We start from the raw sequence: 20,605 nt of genomic DNA on the forward strand, positions 1-20,605 counted from the left end.
GCCACAGAGGTCAATGGGACTCTCCCAGACAAACATGCAAAGACTGCAGTGACAGCTGTAGACAAAAGCCTCACAGCGAAGGCATACAGAACCAGCAGCTCAGCCCAGCTGTGCATGGATGGAAGGCTGTGGGGATGATGTGGAAACATTACTATGGAGATGGAGACAACCTTCTATCTATAAACCTAGACAGAAGCCACAAGTATGTGGTCCTGATTCAGCCAGACCTCCCCGTCCCACTTGATAGCCTCTTATGTGGTGCAAGGGATGTGAATGTATCAGTATCATACACCAAGTAACTCCTGCTGAGCAAAGAGGCATCTTTTAAAGTAGTGGTTCTCTTGTATTTAGCAGGGGGAGAGCAACTGTCTCTGTTCAGTCCAACAGATTGCCCCACTAGGTGGCTGTTGGGGTGTGTGTGTGTGTGTGTGTGTGTGTGTGTGTGTGTGTGTGTGTGTGTGTTTATGTACTGAGAGTCCTTTTGGGATAGGGAAGCATCTGTTAATTCCTTTTACTATGCAAACCGCTTCGAGAACTTTTTGGTGAAACGTGGCATATAATATATTCTGAATAATAGCAATAATGTGATTCAAGCACCAGCGTAAGGTGCACCCATGTAACCATCACCCCGGCTGTAATTTATTATGATGGTAGTTGTAGTCCAGCAACATCTGAGCACCTCAGGTTGGCCACACCGGCTCCAGGTCCACGTAGATCCTCCTACTGCTCCCCAAAACTGGCATGAGGAAGCTCCCATTTGCTTTAGCTCCAGCTGTTTGAAGGACTCACCCAAGCCACTTTGCCATGTAAGCAAACAACAAACTTGAATGAAATTTGAACTGAACTGCCAGTCTGTGAGCTGGTTCGTTAGAACCGGCCAGTGTGGACAAACTGGGACAAACTGTGTGGACAAACTGGGTCGAACCAGTTTGGCCCAGTTCTACCTTGTTTGACCCAGTTTGAGGGGCTCTGCTTGTAAAGTGGAATCTGGTGAGGAGCTGCTGCCCATGCCGCCTGTAAAGTGCCTTCTTGCTCACCCCCTGCCCCCAGCTCTTTGAACCCCTTTACAGATAGGAATCCCTTTTGCTGGTAAAGGGGAATCCTCACCGGATTCCCCTTTACAAGCAGAGCCCCTCGAACCAGTTCGAACTCAGACTTGCCCCCTTTTGGGGCGACTGATCCAGTTTGATCTCAAACCAGTTAAACCAGTTCTGCACCCCCACCCCCACTGTACCTGTGTTCAATATAGCATGTGAATAACTGTACCGGTGTAGAGATCTGTACCTGTGTACACTGTACACACATTGTACAAGTGTTCAACATAATGTCATAAGGTGCCCACCAAAGTGATTGCAACTCAAATCAACAACCTCAAACTTTCCTAAGTTGCTGTTGTGTTCCAGCGTGGTGTAGTGGTTAGAGTGCTGGACTAGGACTGGGGAGACCTGAGTTCAAATCCCCATTCAGCCATGAGACTTGCTGGGTGATTCTGGACCAGCCACCTCTCTCTCAGCCTAACCTACTTCACAGGGTTGTTGTGAGGAGAAAACTATGTACACCACCCTGGGCTCCTTGGAGGTAGAACAGAATATAAATTTTAAAATTTAAAAATAAATAAGAAAATATCTGTGGTCCATTTTTGTTCGTGATTGAGGAACAAAAATGTACCACAGATATGTTAATCCTCTCTTTTAAATGCCTATATTCAGATCACTTCTTTGGACAGCTCTGCCTAGCTCCCTGAGGACCCAACTGCATCATCTTGGCATCACAGATGTGGGCCAAGCAGTAACTTTCTCCCCTCCTTTGACATGCAGAAATTGCCTTAAACTGGGTTTATGGGGAAGCTCATCAGAAAAGGAAAAAGCTTGGATTAATAATCCAGCCATTGATGAGCAGGGATGAGTTTTTGGTGCAAGGGACTCAATCTAGATTATTCTGATCACATGCAGCTTTTCCCCAATCCCAGCCTGATTGTATAAGGTGGTTCTCCAGATTCTTTAGGTTCCTGCACATCCCCCAGCGAGGCACTCTCTTCTCCTTCTGACCAGGTCCTGATTAAAGCCTGTATATGTTCTAAATCCTGAAACTCAAGCCAAACCTCAGCAGGAGCTCACATAATATGACTAACGTGGGCTATACATGAAAGGCTCCAAGTCACTGTCTGTCCATGCAGAGATAACAGGCTTGTCCTATTTTATCTAACATGGGTTGGGGATTTGAGGCTGGCTTCAGCTGACCAATAATTCTGCAGTGACTCACTCAGGGCTGGGTGAGCACTTCTTTCTCTCCTTGCACTTTGCTTTAGGGAAGTCTGTGGCATTCCCTCCTCCCCCTCAGGGTAGGCCAGCTGAGGCCTGCCTCCTTTTACGCCATCAGCCTGAGCCTTTGCTTAACTTCAGGATCCCACCCTGAGTGTATTCCTTTCTCAGAATTTGATGACTCTCCACTGGGACTTCTCCTTTTTCTGCCAGACTGAGCATGCCAGCGTTGGTTGGACATACACTGTTCTCTTGTAAACAGCCCATCACATTGTTGCACATCGTCTAAGAGGAAGTTCCTCCTTGAGGTTAATAGCAGCTGTGTGTGTTTGTGTGTGTGTGTGTGTGTGATTGGAAGTGCAGTATGAGGGGAAAGGGTTAAATACTTACTGATTCCCTGTGTGCCACATCCCGATGTTGCATTCTCCCCTCATTTCAGAGAAACACCCACATGCATAGAGCCAAACTATATGCCTAATATAACGAGACTGTTCACAAACGCAGCCAAGCCCAGGCTAGGACAGCCCAGCCTCAGTTAGGCAGTGTGTGTGAAACACCGGGGTTTTGCACGCTCGTGTGGGTGTGCAGCACGGCAGAGTGGAGGGCGGCCATTGCTCATCTGCCAGGGAAGGCAGGCGAGATCAGCAGTGGTCATGAGTTTGTGTGAGAGACCTCAACATCAGTGGCATAGCGAGGATGCCGCCAGCCCCTGTCCAGCCTGCCACCGACGGCCCACCCCAGCCACACTCCCTGCACCTGACGTCAGATGCGAGGGGTGTGGCCACGTTAGTAAACAGGGCTGTGTGCCCTGCTTGGAAGGAAAATTTGACCAGTACTGCATTTACAGCCTGGCCTGGATGGCTTCTCCCTGCTGATAAAAGTAGGGAGAGGTGGGAGCCCAATGCTGGCTGAAACTTCTCAAAACAGAACCGCACAACTCTGTTTTTGAGAGGTTTCAGCCAGTGCTGGGGTCCTGCCTCTCCCTGTGTTTGCAAGCAGGGAGAAACTGTCCCAGCCAGACTGCAAATGTGGCACTAGCTGAATCTTATTTCCATATGGGGGCATGCCCCCTCCCCCTGACGGCAATTGCAGAGGGTGTGGCTGGGGCGTCAGGCACATCCCCTGGGACATGGCCGACCAGGTTATTTGAACCCATCCACACAATGGATGATATGCCCCTGCTCAACATGCAGTTTGAGATCTTTAATCTTTCTAATCATGATTTTTTTTTTTCTGTTCCCAGTTCCCACTTCCTGGTTTAGTACTGCTACAGTTTCTATTTACAATGAAGCTATAATGCTGAGCAACCTTCTGCTTGTTAGTCAAGCATTTTCACACTGCACCACTTAAGGTGGTTGCCGGTTCAGATCCCCACTGCTACTATATTGGGCAGCAGCGATACAGGGAGATGCTGAAAGGCATCATCTCATACTGTGAGGGAGGAGGCAATGGTAAACTCCTCCTGTATACTACTAAAGAAAACCTCAGAGTTCTGTGGGCGACAAGAGTTGAAATCGACTTGATGGCATACTTTACCTTTTATAATGCTATGAATGTTTACTTCTTTGAAAATTGAATTTCATTAGAATAAATGCAGTGGACATTCAAGTGAAATGAAGGGAAATTCCATGGAGATCTTTGGGATGCACTTCCACGAAAGTGTCTTCAGAAGCAGGATGTTAGCATGGGCTGCATTGCTTGGAAAATAGAGTTCACATGCTTCTGGTCTCATCATCAGTTGCTCATCACCATCCTGAAGCACCAAATATTTAGCAGTATTTAACATTTCTGTAGTACATTGCAGTGGTCAAAGTATTCCACATAAGTTCAATATTATTATCACCCTGTTGTAGATTGGTGAAGCTGAGAAAGACTTGAGTATCCATAGCTCACTGGTAGAGCTTCTGTTTTACAGATTTGGTTGAATTCCTAACATCTCTGGGATAGGGCTGGAAAAGTCACCTGCCTAAAACCCTGGAGAGCTATTGCCATTCAGTGTATGACATTCTTGCTCTTGGCATGTTCAGTGGCGCATGGGCCATGTGTGACATGGGACAGGACTTTGTATGTTCTGCATTCCTAAACGGAAGTCACTTCTGTATAGGAAACTGAAAGGTAGCCATGACATGTGACTCATAAGGATGCTGCAAAACTGGCGGCAGGTTCCCGATGCATGCAATATTTCATGCGAAAAGAAAGAAAAAAGACTGCTCAAATATAAGGTGTCATTTTATATTGGGAATTAATTATGAGTGTGGGACTGTGAGGGCAGGAGTAGCTTGGCAGTAAAGATGGTTGCCCCTCCTAGGCAACCTGAGTCACGATTCAACAGGATTTTGCCCAGGAACCTGTTTCCAGTGCCAGACTAGACATAAAATATTAACTAACGCATTTGAGCATGTACAGATTGCCTCTGCCTCGCAGCTTGCAGGGAATGGCAACCTTAGACCTGGGCGCCTTTCAAGAAATTCTTTAGAAATTGAGATCTTCATCTGATCTGGCGCTCCTCGTGCTATTGCACCTATTGCTGGTTCTCTCTTCTCCAGCGAAAGGAGGGCAGGGCAGAGACCTGTCTGAAAGAAGGGCACTTAACGGGCACCCAATTACCTTAGCATGTCAGTCAGGTCTGCACAGAGGACCGTGTCTCCCTGGTGACTGGCGGGAGTGCCGTCCCCCAGCGGGCGCCGCTGCCTGCCTGCTGGTCCGCCTGCCTGCCTGCCTCTCGCGCTGTCGAAAGCCCCCTCATCTCCCCGCTTTCGCCTGGTCCTCTCCACCGCGGACGCGGAGGTAGGCAGCCTTCGCGAGTGCGCGCGCACGCGTCCTTATTCCTCCTATCTGTACGCACACCCGCCCGCCCGCTCACGCGCAATTACACACGCCTCCTCCTCTTCGCAGAGCCAGAAATAGCCCCGCGCGCGTCTCGCGCCCCCACTCCACTCCCTTTCTCTGCCGAGCCGGGAGCATCTCGCGGGCGGGCAGGGAGGGCCCTTTTTGTTGTCTCCTTGGCAGCAGCGCTCGCCTCCTTGGTCCCTCTCGCAGTCTCTCCCCAGCGGCGCTGGAGGAGAGAGGAGGGGCCGCGTGCGCTCTGCGCCTCTGCGAGCGCGCCGGGGCGGGGAAGGTGGCACGGGCTGCTTTGATAGCGTGTCTCTTTTTCTGTTTTGTCCCCCCTCCGCCTTCTCCTCCTCCTCCTCCTCCTCCTCCTCTCCCCTCTCCTCTCTCCGTCCCTTCCTTTTAACCGCCGCCCGCTTCTTTCACTCTTTCTTCTCCCTCCGTGCTTCAGAGGCTGGGCTTTTAAATGGTTCCCTCGCGGCGAGCGGGAAGAAGATGCTTGGCAGCAGCAGCGGCAGCCCCAGTGTCAAGAGCCTGCAGCAGGACGCGGTGCTGAACGGCGGCGAGGAAGGGCCGGAGGAGCTGAAGGGCTACAAGAAGGCGGCGTCTGGCTCGGTGGCGGCGGCGGCGCTGTCTGGCGAGGGTAACAAGGCCATGATGCAGAAGCGCGCCAACGCCAAGGGCCCCGCCGGTGTGGTGGCGCCCAAGGCGGCCGAGCTGAAGGTCTTCCGGGCGGGCAGCGTGGAGGGCCGCGTGCCGCCGGTGGCCTCCAACCTGCGCAAGCAGAAGTCGCTCACCAACCTGGCCTTCCTGACCGACAGCGAGAAGAAGATGCAGCTCTACGAGCCCAAGTGGAGCGACGACATGGCCAAGGCGGCCAAGGGCTTCGGCGGCCGCGGCCAGCTCAAGGGCGGCAAGGAGGCGCCCCAGCCGCTCATGTCCAAGAACCTCTCCCGCTCCGAGCACTCGCTCTTCCAGGCCAAGCTGGCCCCGCCGGCCGCCGGCAACAAGCCGCTGGCGCCGCTGCCCTCCAACCTGGGCAAGCCCAGCCGCATCCCGCGCGGGCCCTACGCCGAGGTCAAGCCCCTCAGCAAGGCGCCCGAAGCCGGCAACCCCAGCGACAACAACCCCAAGTCCGACGACGAGATCCTCTCCAGCAAAGGCAAGCCGGCCCCGCAGAAGCAGCAGCAGCCGGCAAGCCAGCCGGCCGGGAAGGGGGCGCCGCCGGAGGAGAAGGCTTTCCTGAAGGTGGATCCCGAGCTGGTGGTCACCGTGCTGGGCGACCTGGAGCAGCTGCTCTTCAGCCAGATGCTGGGTGAGTCCGTCCCTCCCCGCTCCCTCCGCTGGCTGGCTGGCTGCTTTGCTCGCTGAAGGTTATTAGGAGACCTGGGCGTGAAGTCCACTGACGCTTTTGGTTTAGGGTGCCTGCCTGCATGCACTGGGGTGCCACCCTTCATCTGGCTTCCTTTGCTTAGCACATTTTGATGCGTTTGAGAAGGTCTGGTCACCTTGCCTTGCATGGGGCAGATGAGATTCTTGGGAGGCTTTTAAGTGCCAGGTGTAAGCTCTCCTGCAAAAGGAGGACTATCCGCATGCCACTTTAATCTGGTCATTTTACGGGTCTCGGCGCTCTGGGGAGCTTTCGTGCCACCTTCCTCATTTATTCATATTCAGTTTGTCCCTCGAGTGCCAGCAGATTAGGCTCTCCTTCCATAGGTAAGCTTTCTTTGGCAAAAGAAGCATTTCCAAACTGCAGTGCCCTGAACTGATGAACTGACATTCAAATAAATAAGAGCCAGATCCCCCAACTTTATGGGGAAAGACAAACAGGTAGCAAGAAGTAGGCAAGGTGGAAGAGAGAACAAATCTGTTTCCTTCCTGATCCTGACACACATCCAGATTAAGGGAAAGGAAAAGGAGAGAGAAATCAGCTTTTTTTTTTTTGCATCTTAGCTAATGAGACTGATCAGGCTGAATTGACAAGGGAGAACTGTACAAATACCAAGTGCAACCGCATTAGGTTCCTGTGTGTGGAGAGGGTGGAATAGCAAGGGGATGCAAGTACCGATGATAAAATGGATGATACCCCATTTACTCTGTTAGGGAGGTACAGTGGAGAAGGTCCTCTTCTGTGTTTGCGGTTATGTCATGCTAGCATTCTGTAATGCCTGCAGCAGCAAATGGCTATTGCGGTGATAGGTGTGTGTGTGTGAGAGAGAAACAAAATTGTGACTTCAACATGGGCTGTCATCCATGTAGCTGGGCAGTCAAGAACTATGAGATGCTGCAGACAGCTGGATTGCAGGCTGGGCGTATTTCCCACAAGGGGGTGTGCGCACACACGGCAAAGCAGACGTGCTGGGCACAGAGTAAGCTGTCATTGCCTTCTGGTTGCTGTTGGTGAGAGAGGGGAGTGGTCGCTAACATCGCTCTGTGCCAGCTGCAAGGGACGACTGAAACATGGCTGTGGGATACAGGGCTGCAGGGAGGGAAGGATGTGCCGATGCCTCCTGGAACAGAGGCAGAGGAGTAGACTCTTGTTTGGTTACTAGGGAGATCTGCATAGGAATGGCAGTTGCTGGTGCTTCAGTGCTGCGGTTACGCTTCCCCACCTGGATTCTCTCAGTTCAAGACACCCGCCCAGGAATGGCTGCTTTGTGAATGTCATAGCCTTAGCATAAGGGAATAAATAGCAGCACCTCCTAAGCACCAACAATTTGGTTTCTATGCAACAGCTCATAATGATCAATCACCATGGATTATGAAACTCCTTGCTCTTTCCCCCCTTAGTCAATGCTTCTGCAACAGAGCTGTGTGCAAGGGAGAGAATTCAAAAGAAAGCTTCTGTATGTGGGAGTAGAAGGTTGGAGAGGGTGTTGCTTGTACCAAGATGGTGCTCCTAGAAACTTAGGATCATTTGGACGGCAAAACTACCACACCCTTTGCTTTGATTAGCAACTGTTGCTCCTGGCTGAAGTAGCAAATGGCATAGGTTGGGGTGGCAACCGTTCAGTCTTTACAGGATGGCAGACCAGAGCTGGAATTGGGAGGAGGCGAGGCTGCAGAAGCACAGGCAGAACAGGTCATATGGATGGGAAAAGAGACTGGGAACCAGGAATAGCTGTTGAATGAGAGGCAGGGTGGGGCGGGAGTGTGTGTGTGTGGGGGCATCTCCACACTTGACTTGCAGAATTAGGACTGAACGACCCATGACAGGTGGGATATAGGGCTAGAAGGTGAGGCGGGCGGGGGGGGGAAGACAGCAGAGACACTAAGACTGCTGTAAGGAGAGACTGTCTTTGAATTCTCAGTGATAATAGAAGGCTGAAACAGAATGTGTGGTGTTAGGGTAGCTTTATACATGACATTTTTCTTAAATGTAGATAATATTTGTGTATGCACCTGTGTATGCCATCTTATTTGAAGATGGCATGAATGTTATCATTGCACTTGTGCCATTTTGAAAACAGATCGAATACATCAGTATTTGCATAGGAAACATGGCATACAGTATGTGAAGCAGCTCCTAGAATCCAAGGACATTGGGTAGAGCCAGGGCTTGAGTGGAAAGGGAATACAAGGCTGCCTTAGCACTGGAGGACATTCAGATTACTGGGCATAGACAGAACTGATGGAAAGTGTGGAATACATAGGGTTAGTGTAGCAAAAAGGAGCAGCGTATTAGAAGAAGGGACTTCAGCAAACCCATGGGACGGATCAACAGAGAGGGCTGATATTTGGGAATTACAAGTCTGTGGCCCCATGCAGTGAACTTTTTCTGTAATGCATCCTCCCTCCCTCAGCTATAGCAAAGACCAACTTTGCTAGTTTACAAGTGGATATATATGTAAATAAAATCACACTAAAATGGGAAACACAAGTTGGAAGGTTGTCATTGTTCAGTGGGGGCTGGGAGAAGCAGGTTGCTCAGCAGGTGGCTTGTGTTTCTAGGCTAACTGTGCAGACTTCAGACCCCCCACCCCGAAGCTCCCTCCCCAAATGATAGTGAACTCAACTGTAGTCTTGGCTGAGAATTGACATGCTGCCTGTATCCCCCTCCCCTCGCATCCCCTCCTCTCATTCCAAGGGAGAAGTAAATTCTAAAGCTGAAGGGGATAGTCAGACCTAGCCTGGACCAGAATGAAAGGCAAACAAAGCATGAGACTTTCTTTCTGGCCCTTCCAAGTCCCTAGCATTTCATCCTCTTGCCTTGCTACAAAATATATAGACACCATGTACTTAAGTTCCAATAACACTGCAAAATGCAGGATTATAGACATTCTCTGGAACATCACATGGTTCTTCCTACTCCCCCTTTTTTTACTCCTGGAGCAGTTCAGGAGAGCCTGAATAAATGTGGATTGTGCAAGATTACAGTGAGTGAGTGAAGAGAGGGAAGGTTATAGGAAAGTCAAAAGAATATATAAAGAGCTGTGGTCTGTCAGATTGTTAGTGCATCAAGCCCAATATTCTCTCTTGACTGTGGCCAGATTTGAATGCTTTGGTTAATATATAATTGCATAGGATGATGATCTATTTCCTTCTAGCCTTAGAAGCTTGATTCTAGAGACACTCTAATATTGAGGTGAATGTGAATTTCCTGCATGTATTTATCTTCCCTAGAATTAACCACAATTGCTCCTGGATGAAGTTTTGTAATTGGCCATTGTTAATACTGCTGGCAGAGAGTCCAGTGTTCATTATGAGTAGAATATCTTGCTTTCATTGCATGGAAGAGTAAAGAGTTCCTTATTCACTTTTTTTAGTCCACTTGCCATTTTGCACATTTTTCACCTCTTTGGAATCTCTTTTCTAAGCCGATATTCCAATGTTTTACGCTTTTCTTTTTGTAATCGGCACACCATATTGGCAGATATTTTTGTTGTTCCTATTTATTTATGTAATATTTTATGTATTTGTGTCTTGCTTTTTCTCTCACTAGATAACAAAACAGCTTTTAGGATTGTTAAGAACAATATAAAAATGTTTTTTAAAAGGAAACAATAAAAACTATTTGAATCACAACAATAAAATGAAACAGTAGCAGCAAGTAAAAGAATCAGAGTCAAAAACAGATTTCAGGAGTATAAAAAGTCTTCTGAAAGGAGGTTCTTAACCATTTATCTAAAATTGTTTGTATGGGACCCAGTCTGAACTGCTTGGGAAGAGACTTCCACAATTGCAGTGCCACCACTAAGAAAGCCCTGTCTCTGCTACCCACCAATCTGTCATGACTCCAGAGCCACCCAAGTAGGGGATGGGGCACAGAGTCCAGGAGAGAAGTTGGAATGGTAGGTACCACTGACCTAGACCTCTGGTGACCTCATGCTTCTGGGAACCCCATACCAGAGGAATTCAAATAATCTCTATTAGTACTACAATGCCAAAAATGGTGCCTTGCCCACATTCTTCCAATCTGAATAACCTTCCAGGGACCTCCTGGCCATGACAGAAGCAAGATATTGGAGCAGGCACCTTTCTGCAAAATCAAGCAAGCCTTCTTTAAGAAGTCCAAAGCTTGCTCCTGGAAGAGGTGGGGCCAAGTCACCTCGCCTGAATAACAGAGCGTAAGACCCATCAGTTTGCTCACAGACACTGCTGAAGCAACTCCACATTTTGTCACAGGAACCAGTTTGAATTGTCCTGATCAGAACTGTGGTCCTGGCCTGTTGCCCTGTGAACTGTTGCCCTGTGAGCTGTCCAGGGTCTGAGGCATCCTGGTCCTTATTCTAGAGGAGACAGTGGCAGTGCCTGGAGCAGGACACAATCAGATTTTACTTTGCCAGACCAGAAACCAGGGCCTCTGAAACTAATCTTGGGTCTTGGGCAGTATAGGAGGTGCTTAGGTAACCTGCTCCCAGATCATTTAGGGCTTTAAAAGCTAACACTCACCAAGACTTTTTATTTACTTATAAGAGAACGTCTATCTTCTTTCTGTTTGTATGAATGACCAAGGCAGTTAAGCAATTTAAAAATACACTAAACTATTTAAATATAATAAATAGAAATGTTTCCAGTTTCTTTATGGACATAATGTAGCCAGAACTGGATACTTATCAAAAGATGTGCATTACTGAGTTCCTTGCTGTTCCTTTCTAATCATCCACATATTTCTTTGCTGTAGTACATTAGTTATGTTATCTTCAGAGAGCTGCCTGTAATGGTTTCAAGGTCTCTTAAGATGAGTAGCAATAGCTGCTTCTGTGCTCAACCTCTTTTGGGGAGGTTTCCCCTTAATTTCAATCACTTGGCATCTTTCATTGCGGAAACACTTGCTGTTTCATTGTTCATTTCTGTGGAGCTATGAGAACCTTCTGAGACTCCTCAAAGTGTACTGCAGCTAGTTTTAAATTATTTGGCATGATCTGCAAATTTGTTCACACCCCTTTCCAGGTTGTTAATGAATATGTTAACAAGAGCAAGTTCCAAAGTACACTTCATTGTACACCTCTTTCCACTGCGAGAACTGTTCATAAATTCCTTCTCTTTGCTTCCTGCATTGAACCAGTTGCTGATTCAGAAAAGTATATTCCATTTTATTCCATGGCTACTTGGCTTTTTGAGAGACTTTTGGCCTTCTTAAGGTCCTTTTGGAAATCAAAGAACACAGCATCAGCTGGCTTACCCTTATCTCCTTTTCTTTGGCAAGACAGCCTCTGTTACCATGTGATTTGTGATGTGCAATTCTTATAAAATCCATGCCAGGAGGTGACTCCCTTGTAAAAGCTCTGATGTCATTGTTGCCCTCCGGGAGTATTTCTCTGCTAGTGCTCCTAGTCTTATGTCTCTCTGTGCTGCCATGTTTTCCCCCCACATTTCCCATGTTTTTGTACTTCCTCCTCCCAGTGCTGTGAGTTACTCACAAACCATACATAATGCTGAATAATATTGCATCTATCTATCTATCTATCTATCTATCTATCTATCTATCTATCTATCTATCTATCTATTTGATATTCCACTCTTCAATATGACAACTTCCAGGGTGACTTAATATCAGCATTTAAGAACAAGAGCAAAAACCATTAAAAAGAAATCAAAATATAATTCAAACAGCAGAGCAAACCAGCAGAATAATCTAACAGAATTAAAAAGGCCAGTTATAGGGGAAAAAAATCTTCACCTGGTACAAGAAAGGTGCTTGATGAGCCTTCCTGATGAGAGCATTTGACTGAGGGGGCAATACAACTGAGAAGCCCCATTTGCTGATCATCACTGGTTGCTAACCTTTGAAGGTGGGGGCACCCAGAGAAAAGCCTCAGAAGATGATCTTAGTATTCAAGCAGGTTCAGGCTGTATTCAGGTCCCAAGCCATTTAGGATACCCAAGCATAGGGGTCTCAAACTTGGGTCCCCAGATGCTGCTGGAGTACAACTCCCATCATCCTCAGTCACAATGGCCTTTAACTAGAGAGAGTTGTAGCCCAACAGCATCTGGGGACCCAAGTTTGAGAACATCTGGGTAAGCACATAAATTTTGCTGAGAAACAGAATAACAGTCAGAGAAGTTGTTTAAGACCTAGTAAGATACATTCCATTCAGCCAGTCTCTGGTAATGACCTTGCCAACCAACATATTCTGGATGTTTCTGAGAAGTTACCAAAGGCAGCCCTACATGCAATTCACTGTACTAGTTAAATCTGGGTGTTACTGGCGTGTGGATAATAGCAGCCAGGCTTTCTTTGCTGGCTCACCGGCCTTAGTTTGTTGAAAGTATAGTGCCACAGATGCTGCTTAGACATCCAAGACAAGGCTGGATCCAAAAGCACTCCTACAAAACTGGGATTTGCAACCCCATCCCCAATGCAGTGAACGACACCGGTGAATGTATGCTGAAATAGTTGCACGTCCTATCATGATGTCTCTTCAAGAACGTCCAGGAGCTTGGATTCTGAAAGGTTGATAAAAGACTCCCTCTTTCTTCTCAAATAAAGGAAATGTTATCTCTTTTGGTGTTGACTGATTGTTATAGAGATTATATGTGCATTATATCAGCATTAAAAAGGGGAGGGAAGAGGAAATGTGTTTGTAGTGGAGAAGGTCAGGATCTTCCAGAATAGGTCAGAACCTAGAATGAGGATCCTGGAATGTTGTCCAGATTAAGGACCAAGATACATGTTAAGTTAAATGCATAGTTTGGCTGTTACAGATAGCAGCTGTGGGGGTGGGGTGTTTCTGATCTGGATTAGGACTGTGGTGTGGGGGAGAGGACCTCTACTCTCTTTTCGCTTTCTGTTTTCTCAAACTGGATCACTCCCCACAGCTGCTGCTTGGTGCAAATGAGTGCTTTCCTCCTGGGGAAAATAGCAGCTGCAGGAACGGCAGTCTGAATCTGGACCACAGTGGGGAGAAAGGGCTCAAAGCCCTTTCCCCTACGTACCATGGTTCTGATTCAGATCTCACCCACTCCCCTGCAGCTTCTATTTACAGTCCCCTTGACACTCCAGGGCCAAACAGTGTGCTTAACATAATGTGTACTTGAGCCCTGACATGAGGGATATCCAGGAAGGTGAATACCTCTTCAGTGAGGTTCTTCTGTGTTGAGACCTGCAAGCAAAAACCATTGAGAGGATTCAAGATGAAGATTGCATCAACTCTTCATGGTATATTTAGCTACATATCAGGTTAAATGTAGCTGATGCAGGTATACCATTAGCAGAAATCAGTCAGTGCCTCATTTGGGATATACCTGATTTATATCCCTCATTTGGGATATACCTAGGGTCAAGTTGCTGCTATTGGGCTATTTTTATTTGAAAGTGAAAGTGCATATCATAGGGCATATAGTGAAATAGCAATAGAAATAGAACCCTGGATTTCTTAACACCAGTTGCTTGCTTTGACTCCTGCGTCTCACTTTCTTCTTGGTCTCGTAGCATACTGATGGCATCATAAGGGTACATGCCAATCAAGCAGTCCCAGTGAGTTTTCAAATCTGTTAGCAACATGCAGTCTGGAAGATGACTAAATCTGTGAAATTCACTCAGCCTGCAGTATGGGGGTGGAAATCTCCGGAGGTGTCTCAGTTTCTTATATATTGCTGGAAAAATGAGTTCTGAACTTGAAAAAAGGTTTAGATTGGATTTGTATCAGGAAGCTGCAGAGGGAGCATTATACTTTTCGTAGTGATTCTCATTTCCTGAATCCCCCATAGACCTTGGCACAACTGCTTGTGTATGTAAGCATACATATATTAGGGCTGTCAACAAACTTAAAACATTTTAGTTTATTTATAGTTTATCTGATTAATCAAGTGAACTTAATTTAATTTACTAATACTGAAACTTCAAGAAGGGTGGCTATTTAAGTTTGCTGTTCTGAAGTAATTTGCATGCTCCTGGGATTCCAGTCTCCCCCACCCCCCTCCCCCTTTTCTTTTCTTTTTTCCTATTTGTGCTTTGGGATTAGTTCACTTCTCAAGCTAAGTCATATGAGAAAAATGTGCTCAAATTCATGCACATAAACACTGGACATGTCACTTGAACACTAATCTTCCTCAGCCACAATTTATTGTGGTGGGGGATAATGGGAGTTGTAGTTCATCAACAGCTGGAGGGCCAAGTTTGACCACCCCTGTCTTATAAAATTAATGTTGCTGTTAAAAACAAACAGTCCCTGCTTTAGTCCATGTACTGATTGTCTCAATATTCTCTAAGATGTTCCTTCATCTGCCTTGCTTTGGCTTATATTCAACCACAAATATGTTCTGGAGCAATCCTAAATTTCGGTAAATTGTTGATTTCCCTGGTAGCTGTGCCTAGAAATGATGTAGAATTAAAATCAGTTGTGGCAGCTCTGCAGAGAACTATCAAACAGGAGTGGGCAGAAACATGGTCCACTGGCCAATTTCTGGTGGATCATATGCTTGCAGGTTGCTGGGATTCTTGAAACGAATGCTAGACCAGGTGGACCATAGTCTGATTCTTCCAAGCACTTCTTAAGCAAACAATTTTAAAACCTTGGAAGGCCAGGCCAAACAAGTAAGTTTGTAGGGCTCCCTTAAAGGCCAACAGCGAGCCTAAACTACGGATATCTTCCGGGAGTGCATTCTATAGGCCAGGAGCAGCTACAGAGAAGGCCCGGTTCCAAGTCACCACCAGACGTACCGGTGGTAACTGGAGACGGACATCTCCAGGTGACCTCAACGTGCAATGGGGATCATCCAGAAGGCGGCACTCTCTAAGGTAGAGAGCAATTCAGGGCTTTAAAGGTAATGACCAGCACTTTGTATTATGCCTGGAAATATATTGGCAGCCAGTGCAACAGTTTCAAAACAGGCGTAATATGATGATATTAAATTAATATAATGTGGTAATATTAAAACTTATTTTGTAAATTTAATACTCAGTGGGTAGCAATGATGATTCTAATATATAAAAATAGATTTATGGAATGAAAGAAGCATTGTGAATTCCATGATTTTGATCATAAGCTACATTTTGATGATTAGGGATGTGCATGGACCATGGTTTGAAGTGTTGTTCGAGGACATTTCAGGAGCAGGGCCCAGGAGCTTTAAGAAGCTGCCCCATGTAGCTTCCTGCTGGAGTGGTACATGTCCCAAGAAGCCCCATGTGGTGTCAGCAGAGTGAGCACTGCTCCCGGAAAAGGGGTGGTGGTGGCAGAGGAGCAGGTAAGGACCTGCTTACCTGCTTCTTAAGAGAAGTGCTCCCCACCCTGCATGAGACATTTGTGCACATCTCTATTGTGCTGCATCACAGCAGAGAGACACGTGAGGGCCAGGATATATTATTGGGGAGAGCTATATAAACTAGCTCTACGCTTGCACTGGCCCGCTTTCAGTTTCAGCTTGGAATTTACCCACCCTCCCATTTATCAGTGAGGGAAAGCTGGTCACCAGTAGGACCACATAGGAATTTTTGATCTCCACTTTTCTTGACCTTTGATGGCTTTGGTGGGATTTGTTTTTGCCTATTCCACACTGATGTGTTTTTCATTTGTAATTTTTTAGTCATGGGTGTCTTAACTAAAGTAGCCCCTGGTCACAATAGCAATTGGTCACAATTACAGAGGAATGACTACAGTCTCATCATTGATAAGCAATTAGGGGCACCATTATAGGGGTGGAACAGCCTCTCAGGGCTCTGTGGCCTGGGGGTATCTGGGAATGGACCTCATTATGAAGATTTTCTTGCCTTGCCCATTCAGAGCTATGAGACTTGGGGAGTGATGACACAGGAAAACCTCTCTTAACACAGCCAACTTTGTGACTCGAAGAGCTGGCAGCAGATAGGTGACTTCTAGGTCCTCGTTTGCTTGCCCAAGGAAGGGAAGGCAATTATTGCAATTGCAAAGTATGGCCGTTTCTGCCTCAGCCATAGAATTGTACCTGTACTCCAGGTTAACTGACGTTGCAGATATATGTTGACATTTGATTAATAAAATTGTGGTCCAGCTGCTGTCTTGTCTTTTATTTGGGTGATGGGTGTAAGTGTTCCTTTCTGGAGTACTGAGTATTATGGGGGGCCAGAGAAATAAGGAAATCCATCTAGTCATGATCTACTTGTCCTGTTGTATATAAGGTTATTTCTTTTTAAAGTTATGTCCATTGCACAATCTCCTTCTCATTAAGAACAGCCACCACCCCCTCTGCTCATGTCAGTTGCATTAGCCTATATCAAATTCTACTCTGCAGTGACCTTGTTGGATGTGGCCTATTGGGCTTTGCTTGTAAGGTTCTTCATCCTTTCTCCAGTAACCTGAGATTTCCACACCACTTAACTAGATGACTTGAATTCTCTGAAGATTCCCCTCCAGTCTGTTTGCTTTAGGTCTGCCTTGAAAATTTGTTTTAACTGTTATGTTCCTCCTCAACATACCAGTCTTAACTGTAGCATAGCACCGGCTGAAAATATTACTCTTGCAGTCTGATCCTAAGCATGCTTGCATGGAAGTAAGTCTCACTGAGTTTAATGGGACAGTATCTCATTTTGCAATCTTAATATATAATCAGTAATGTTTTGGGGTCTGCACAGAGCATAGAGATGTCACAGACCCACTTTACTATCTTGCATCTTCCTTGATCCTAATATAACTTGGGAGTAAGTATAACTTAGTGTAATATAGGGCTGGTTTGGATGATAGTTCCATCCACAGCAGCCTGTAGGGTAAAGTGGAGGAGGAGGGGGCATTATCCCTGCCTGCCCCTGCATAGTCCTGTGCGGAGTGGAACATCCAAATCAGACTTCATTGCAGTTGTATCGTGATTAGGGCTGTTTCAGACCTTCTTCTCCATGTGACTATCGGGGGTGTGGAGTAGCTGCATGCCACTGCTTCTCTTTGTGTGATGGGCCGCTGTGGATGTAGATATCATCTGAATTTGATCCTATATGTATAAGGTGGGTTTCACCGCCACAATCCACCCCTGCAGGGGTGGTGGAACTATTAGGATGGTCCGCCCAAAAAGGCTGCCAGATCTAGTAGGATTCCAAAAAGCCTTGGAGGGTTTTAATCCCTTGTGGGATTCTGTTGATGCCACAGTGGGAACGTGGAATAGGGAACTTCCCAGGATGGTAGACACGATTGCTCCTAAGTGCCTCTTCCGACCTGCTTCAAAAATGACCCCTTGGTATCCAGAGGAGTTGCAGAGGCTGAAGCAGCAGGGTAAGTGACTGAACGCAAGTGGTAGGTGACTGGCTCGAATTTGACAAGATACAGCATAGGCCCCATATGAGGGTTTATGCGACGGCAGTGCATGTGGCAAAAAAATTGATTTTTGTCTGCATGCATTGCGACTGCAGGTTCACATTAAGCAGAGCTATTCTGGGTTGTGAGGAGTTTAATTCCTGCTGTTTTAAATTCCTGCTACCTCCTTTAAATCAGTCCCTGAAAACTTTGTTTTGCTTTGTCACTTTTAATGGGCTCTTTGCAGATAAAATTTCCTGTATTCGGGCCGACTTGGACTCCACTATTTTTGCAAAGATTATGAAGTGGGTGTCCAGCAATCCCTCTTGCAGTATTTGATTGGATCAGTTTCAATCTTGAGGATATGGACAAGCTGCTTGGAGCAGTATGGCCTATCACTTGTTCTCTGAATCCTTGCCCTACTTGGCTGCTTTTGTCTAGCACGGAGATTGTTGGAGGTGGCCTAGTTAATAACATAAATGCATCACTGAGGGACGGTAGTGCATCTCCTGGTTTGATGGAAGCAATGGTTAGACTGCTTCTTAAGAAGCCTTCCATGGATCCCTTTGCGATGGATAGTTATAGGCCGGTCTCCAATCTCCCATGGTTGGGCAAGGTGATTGAGAGGGTGGTGGCTGACCAGCTCCAGGCAATTTTGGAGGAAACGGATTATCTAGACCCATTTCAGACTGGCTTTAGAGCTGGCTCTGGAGTTGAAACAACCTTGGTCCGCCTGATGGATTAATAATAATAATAATAATAATAATTATTATTATTATTATTATTATTTACATTTATATCCCGCTCTTCCTCCAAGGAGCCCAGAGCGGTGTACTACATACTTAAGTTTCTCCTCACAACATCCCTGTGAAGTAGGTTAGGCTGAGAGTGAAGTGACTGGCCCAGCGCCACCCAGCTAGTTTCATGGTTGAACGGGGATTTGAACTCGGGTCTCCCCAGTTCTAGTCCAGCACTCTAACCCAGGGAATTGACAGAGGGAGTGTGACTCTGCTGGTTCTTTTGGATCTCTCAGTGGCATTCAGTACCATTGACCATAGTATCCTCCTGGATCACCTTGGGGAGTTGGGGCTAGGGCACACTGCTTTGCAGTGGTTCCGTTCCTATCTCTCAGATAGATTCCAGATGGTGGCGCTTGGTGACAGTTGCTCCTCAGAACAGGAACTGTTATATGGAGTCCCTCAGGGCTGCTGTCTGTCACCAGTGCTTTTTAATATCTACCTGAAACCCCTGGGTGAGGTTATCAGGAGAGTTGGTGCTGGGTGTTATCATTGTGCTGATGACAACCAAATCTATTTCTCCTTGACATCTTTATCATCAGGAAATAGCATTCATTCCCTAAATGCCTGCCTACAGGCAGTAATGGGCTGGATGAGGGATAACAAATTGAAACTGAATCCAAGCAAGATGGAGGTGCTCATTGTAGGGGTTCAGAATTAGAGGGATGAGTTAGATCTTCCTGTGCTGGATGGGGTTACACTCCTTTGGAAGGAACAGGTATGCATCTTGGGAGCACTCCTGGACCCAGGCCTCACCCTGGTATCTCAGATGGAGGCTATGGCCAGGAATACTTTCTATCAGCTTTGGCTGATTCGACAGCTGCATCCATTCCTTGAAGAGGGTGACCTCAAAGCAGTGGTGCATCAGCTGATAACCTCCAGGCTTGAGGTTATTAGCTATTGCAACATGCTCTATGTGGGGCTGCCTTTGTACGTAGTTTAGAAACTTCAGTTAGTTCAAAATGAGGCAGCCAGATTGGTCTTGCGGGTAACCCGGAGAGACCATATTATGCCTGTTTTGAAACAGTTGCACTGGCTGCCAATATGTTTCCGGGCAAAATACAAAGTGCTGGTTATTACTTTTAAAGCCTTGAATGACTTAGGTCCAGGTTACCTTAGAGAGTGGCTTCTGCATGATCCCCACCACACATTAAGGTCATCTGAGGAGGTCCGTCTCCAATTACCACCGGTACATCTGGTGGTGACTCAGAGGCAGGCCTTCTCTGTAGTTGCTCCTGGGATGTGGAATGCACTCCTGACAGAAATCCGTAGCTTGAGTTTATTGTTGGCCTTCAGGAGAGTCCTTAAAACCTGGGCCTGGCCTTCCAGGGTTTTTAAACTGTTTTAAATGTTTTAATTGTTAATGGTTTTATACTGTTTTTAAATTGTTTTGTAAGCAGAAATCTGGTATACACAAGTTGGAGTTGTAGCAACATTGAAGTATATATGTAGCAACGTTGAAGCCCTGGGGCAAAATTGGAGGAGGAGCTCCTTATCCACTAACTTCATGCCATCTGCTTCCCTTGCCACTTCTCCCCCTCACTGCCCACTGTCTGCCTGCTGTTGTCACTGCCTGCATGGGCTGCGGTGGCTATGCAAGGTGGCCTGATGATGTCACCAAGTCTCTGCCAGTGAGGCAGGGCTGACCCATCTTGCACTGGCCACTGCTGTTTCTCATTGAGAACAGGCAGGTCTTAAAGGGGCAAGAAGAAACAGAAGCTGAGAAACAGAAGCTGCTGGTGTGTGTTGGGGCTGAGCGCCTGATGCAGAAGGAGAGTCGGGGAGACCACTGTCAGCTCCCAGAGAGCCTCAGCCCTGCCATATAAGTACCTTACACAAATCCATGACATTGAAATTACTATAAACATCTGAAAGAGAAGTGTTTTGCATGCCTGTTGGTTGAAGCCTGAGACATGAATTTCATCAACAGTCAGTGATCCTGTGGGCAGTGTGCCTGTTGAAGTGAAGACCAAAAGTAACAGAACCAGGGTAAGAATATGGGTCTGGCAGTTCCTCACACTCTTTAATTATTGCATGCTCAAGAGAATTGGGGTTAATGTGGGCAGCTGGTGAA

At 46.8% G+C, this 20,605-nt stretch overlaps 1 protein-coding gene across 5 annotated transcripts in view; it reads left to right on the plus strand.

The window, feature by feature from the left end:
• The window catches only part of NAV1 (neuron navigator 1), a 409,357-nt gene that overhangs the window by 131,540 nt on the left and 257,212 nt on the right, over positions 1–20,605 (plus strand). For 4 of the 5 annotated variants that reach the window (XM_053243557.1, XM_053243559.1, XM_053243556.1 and 1 more), the window contains exon 4: positions 5,542–6,405. The exons of the other annotated variant lie outside the window; for it this stretch is intronic. In XM_053243557.1, the coding sequence (XP_053099532.1) occupies positions 5,542–6,405 (864 nt within the window). The remainder of the gene's footprint in view (positions 1–5,541; positions 6,406–20,605) is intronic. 5 annotated transcript variants of the gene reach the window in all.

Source organism: Hemicordylus capensis, chromosome 4 (assembly GCF_027244095.1).
Source record: "Hemicordylus capensis ecotype Gifberg chromosome 4, rHemCap1.1.pri, whole genome shotgun sequence".
Classification (NCBI taxonomy): Eukaryota; Metazoa; Chordata; class Lepidosauria; order Squamata; family Cordylidae; genus Hemicordylus; species Hemicordylus capensis.